This window comes from Rhagoletis pomonella, unplaced genomic scaffold (assembly GCF_013731165.1).
Source record: "Rhagoletis pomonella isolate Grant_MI unplaced genomic scaffold, Rhpom_1.0 Rhpom_scaffold_00061, whole genome shotgun sequence".
Classification (NCBI taxonomy): domain Eukaryota; kingdom Metazoa; phylum Arthropoda; class Insecta; order Diptera; family Tephritidae; genus Rhagoletis; species Rhagoletis pomonella.
Genome location: NW_023458615.1, coordinates 188691 through 194103, shown reverse-complemented (window position 1 = coordinate 194103; position 5413 = coordinate 188691). Strand labels below are relative to the sequence as shown.

Sequence of the window (5413 nt, the reverse complement as noted above, 5' to 3'; positions counted from 1 at the left end):
AACTAAATATCTTTAGTTGTCGAAACTAATCCTTTTTCTCAGTGCAGCTCGTGTTTTATTACTATCAAAAACTTATATTTTTTACTAATTTTTATATTTATTTAAATTTCTTTTCAGGGGTTTTTATTTTATTTCATTTCAGATGTCTTTTCTTTGTACATATCTTTTCAGGTGTATTTTATAATTTCATTTGATATTTTAATATAATTTAATATTAAGCCAAATTCATTTGTTATTGTTAAATACATATACATATTAATATAGTAAAGAAATGTTAATAAAATCGACTTCTTTTTAATTTTGGATAAAATTTTGATAAGTTTTGCTAGGTATCTGATGGCATTTTTCTTTATGCATACAAGCGAAAAAGCATTTACGCACATATATTCTTTGGTACGTAAATGTAGATATGTCAACGAAAATACAAAAATTTTCGGATATTCGTACTTGCAAAATCGATAGTACATGTAGCCAGTAAGATGCATGAATTTTAGTAAGTGCTGGAGCATAGTTGGTTGATGCGTGGCAACAAATGACGCTTTGCTGCCGTTGTTGTCAGGGTTCATATCCTACCCGAGGCGGTGGGTTTTTATGAATTTTATTTCTAAAATAAAATAAAGAATAATTTGGTGGTTGAAATGAATTTTTTGCATTTCAATCGGCATCGAAGTTATTGAAGAAGAAGAAGAAGAATCCGTTGACAAGACGGGGGAAACGAAATCGAAGTGATTTTGCGCACTTGTCGGCGCAGATGCATGATTTCGGTAACAAGTGGAAAAAATATTTTATTTAGATCACAGAAGTGTACAAAGGGAAGGGGGATTTTGACCGCTGTTGCCACTTTTCCAATCGGCGCGGTGGTTGATAAAATTTTAGATTTTTAGATTTTGTCATCGCCGCGACGCAAATCAACTTGTGGACGGCTCATGTTTGTACGTACGTATGCACATTCCTCACAACTAGCCAGCAGTGAGCAATGCAATTGAATGGTAGACGCGCTATAAATACATACATACATGCATACGAGACGATAAATTACCCTTTACCACATTCGTCGTCATTTCAGCAACAAGTCAGATGATTTTCAGCAACAAGTCAGATGATTTTCAGCAACAAGTCAGATGATTTTCAGCAACAAGTCAAATGGCTTTCAGCAACAAGTCAGATGATTTTCAGCAACAAGTCAAACGACTTCTGCAACAAATGATGACTCTCATGTTTTCGGAGCCGTTCACGTGCCACGTTTGCTGGTTTCGTGCACGATCATTCAGAGTACAGATTTGCCGAAGTCAATATCAGTATGAGCAGTTATAAGCATCGTTCACTTGTGGTGGCTGTATTTGCAAGACAGCACGCAATGCGCTCGTGTTCAGTCATCCTCTAATTTCGTTTAGGTATCGATACTACTAAGCCAACGCCGCTGCTCAGTCATACAAAGCAGCGGTATTGAATGAGTATGAACAGTTGACGATCAACCAATGCCATTCCCTGGTATGTACATAGTTTGTTACCTGTACATATGCACATTTATATCTATGTATTATTCACAAGTAAATATTAATTTAAACATATGATCATAACCATTTAATTTAATATTTCTTCAATGTTGATAGATAATATTCAATTTCTTCATTAAACATCAAAATATTCATCAACTAATAAAATTTGGCAAAACAATGGTGGTTTTCTGCACACAAAATTCCACGAAATTTGAGCGTCGTAAGCTTGCGCATGAAATTGAACGACATCATAAAACACTGCTTAGGCGCTCGAATTTCAATGTGTTGTGTGGTGGATGCGCTAGAGGCGCAGGATTATTTTCGCGTGTTGCATTTTTGCTGGGGATCAAATCCCAGTTGGAGAATTTTTTTTTTCGTTTCTATTTTATTAAAGTAATTAAATTTTCCTTTTTTTATTTTATCTTGACCTTTGGGGTATATTTTATAAATTGATTTGTATTTATAAAATATATGCATAAAAAATCCCATAAGAGGTCGGGCAGCGTAATATGCTTCGATGAAATTGTAGTTACGGAAAAATATTTCATAGCCACATACCTACATACATATATGTATTTGCGAAAAATTAATAAAAACTTCTTTGTAAAAACTTTCAGTTTCGATTCATTTATTCAGTGGCATGTACATAATTTTTTCAATGATTTCGATTTTTTCTTTTTGCCAAATATATTTTTTTTAAAGATAAATATACCAAAAAAGTACTAAAAAAAATAACAATCTATGGAATATGTAAAATACCTATGCAAATGGTATTTGGCATCAATTAATCGGAATGGTTTTGCATCAAACAATTCCGGTTCTATATTTGCTTTATCGCTCAAAACTTTAGCTTCTTATCATTATAATTGTTTTGCATATAAAAAAGCAAAATTTAAAAAAATTATTAAAAATTGGCAATATTAAGTAAAAATATCTCAAAATTCCGATTTACTACCCTGCAACACGGAGTATATCAATATACATGTTGCTAGACATTATTTTGTGCCGATAACAGTGAATTTAACAGAATCAACCACCAAAAAATCTGCAAAAAGTGGATTCCGTGGTTAAAACCTTCTAAATCTGTTAAGTTCCGACACTCAATAGTTTCCAGTTGTTGTTTGCATCTTCTCGGTAGATGCTCAAAAAAGTGGCAGATCTACCACAATGTGGTAGAAGTCCGATCACTGATTCGGAGTACAGGTTTGCCGAAGTCAATATCAGTATGATCCAAGGATGCTCAACAAACGAAACGATACCATTTCGTTTCGTTAAAAAGCAAAATTAACTTAACAAAAAGATTTTGTTACGTTTCGGCGCCATGTTATCAAAACGAAATCAAAGCGTTAATGTTGAAACGTTAAAAAATTAGCGTTAACGTTAATTTCACACTGTGCTGGCAACGCTTCAACAAAACACGATGAGCTTTGTATTTACACGAAGGCTCACGATATAAGCTTCGGTTGATTTAATACATCATAATTAAAAAAAAAACCGTAAAAAGAAATAACTGACAATGAGAACAAAGCGGGACAATGCAATTCGTCACTTTTATACGGCAAATATAGATGGAAAAATGACATGCAAAATATGTGGTCAGAACCTTTCTACTGATCACCTGGGAAATCTAAAGTCGCATCTATTCCGAAAGCATAAAAACGAATACAGCGAGCATAATGCATGCATGGAAATGAAGACCATTCAAGAAGATATAAAATATAAAATCCTGTTACAGATGCCCAAGAACGACGTTGAAAACTTGTGTGCTGCTTTTGTAACTGAATGTGGCCTTCCCTTGCGAGTTTTCAATAACAACGCTTTCCAAAAGTTATTAGGCCCCATTTGTGAGCATGTTGGGCTACATAAAATTAACAGAAACAATATACAACATATTTTGAAAAAACAAATGCAAATCGAAATCGACCGTTTAAAACAATTTTTCAAAAATCGAGTTTTTTCCATAAAAATTGATAGTGCTCAACGTTTTTACCGCAATGTTGTATGTGTTAATGCGCAACTATTAGATAAGGGAGAAATAGTTGTTAAAACCCTTTCCGTGAAAAATTTCACAGAAAAGCATACAGCACACAATTTAAAACAAATAATTTTGGAGACCTTAGAAAAGTAGGTACACATATTTATTTGAAGCTCTTTAATGTTTAACGTTTGCAGATATGATATTTGTATCGAGCAAATATACAGCATTACAAGCGACAACGGACGGAATATGATAAGATGTGGTACGCTTTTACAGAACGAGGCTGAACATGTCGAAAGCACGTTTGACCATGACGAGGATGAAGCCGAAGAAAATATGGATTTTATTCCATGTGATAATATTTTCGACGATCCGCTGTTTGATAATTGCATGGCTACTCACTTCAGTAAGGCGTATAGTTAATGAACATACTTTTATAATAAACCATTTTATTTCAGATACTCTCTCTGTTATAAGATGTGCCGCGCACACTTTGCAGTTGAGTGTGCACGATGTTTTAAAACATGCAGATGTAAAACACATGTTTGAAGAATGCCGTGCAATTGCAAAAAAGCTCCGCACACCAGCAATGCATCGAATTCTAGTCAAGTATAACTTGCCACCACCAATTGCTGAATGCCCACCACGTTGGAGCTACTCGTACAATTTAGTACAACGCTTAAAAATGCTTCAAGAATTCATCAAAAACAATTTTGAAAATCAAACCATAGACTGGGATTTTGTAGACGATTTTTTAAAAAGCTTTTCTGTTATGAAAGTGGTGACGGAAAAGCTTCAAAATCACAACTTACTTTTCGGCGACTTTATAAAATTCTTTTTAGAAACTTGCTTAACGGTAAAAAAAGGCTCCGAGCACTCAAACATTTCAAAACTATTGTTCAATTCAATAAACGAACAAAAAAAAAATTTACTTGGTAATCCAACAGTTGCTGCAGCTATTTACCTAGACCCTAGGCTACATCGTTTGTTGAAAAGTTTGGAATTCTCGCATATGAGACTAGTAGCCATTGAACATCTGAAAGCGTTACATTTGAAAGTTAGTGCTCTGTCTACACAGGTAATAGCCATAGTAATGTTTGTAAATTCCTCAAAATTAAAAAAAAATGCATCACTTTTTACAGCTCGGACAAGACATCAGTGTTACAATAGAAAGCGAGGACAATAGTGAGGATACAGATTTGCTTGGAGAACTTCTAAATCAAATAAGTTCAACTACATCCAACGATTCATGCATTTTAGAAGGATATTCAGCTATTGAATCATTCAATGAATCAACAGACACAAAAGAAAATTTAGCTGCCTTTTGGGAACGAAAGAAATATACACACAAAAACTTGTATCAGCTTTCCCAAGTTATCCATGCAACTCCGGCAACGCAAGTGAGTGTAGAGCGTGCATTTTCTACACTTAAATACATTGTAAACGACTACAGGTCAAATTTAAGTGATGATTTGACCGAAACTATTTTACTATTAAGGTTAAATAACAAATAAACTCACACTGCGTATATACATACAGTCACTCACAGAAGTATCCGTAATTTAGTTTTTTCAGAATATTCAAAATGCTTTCCATCATAAATCTTTTTCGTTAAAAAGTTTCCGAAAATTATTTTTGCAGTTTTTGTTACAGAATGAGTTATATTTTAAATGAAAATTATAGAGAAAGAATAATGATGTATAACATTTTGAATATTGTGAAAAAACTAAATTACAAAAACTTTTGTGAGTGACTGTATGTAAGTTGTATGGTAGGATTAATTCATGAACACTCGCTTGTAAACACTTATGAACACAGCTGTAAATGAATACCCATACACATAATATCAAGCAAATATCAAGATAATTTACAAATTTAATGCCAAAACTGTGCCATTGTCAATCACTATTTTCAGTTTTTTTAAACTAAACCGGAA

The 5413-nt window shown here is 33.5% G+C and overlaps 1 protein-coding gene across 1 annotated transcript; it reads left to right on the top strand.

The window, feature by feature from the left end:
- The first annotated feature begins 4475 nt into the window (after positions 1 to 4475).
- Positions 4476 to 4991, top strand: LOC118749825. The gene is made up of 2 exons (XM_036484599.1): positions 4476 to 4555; positions 4620 to 4991. The coding sequence occupies exons 1-2, from the start codon at positions 4490 to 4492 to the stop codon at positions 4989 to 4991; spliced, it is 438 nt and encodes a 145-aa protein (XP_036340492.1). The 5' UTR covers positions 4476 to 4489.
- Positions 4992 to 5413: the final 422 nt, after the last annotated feature.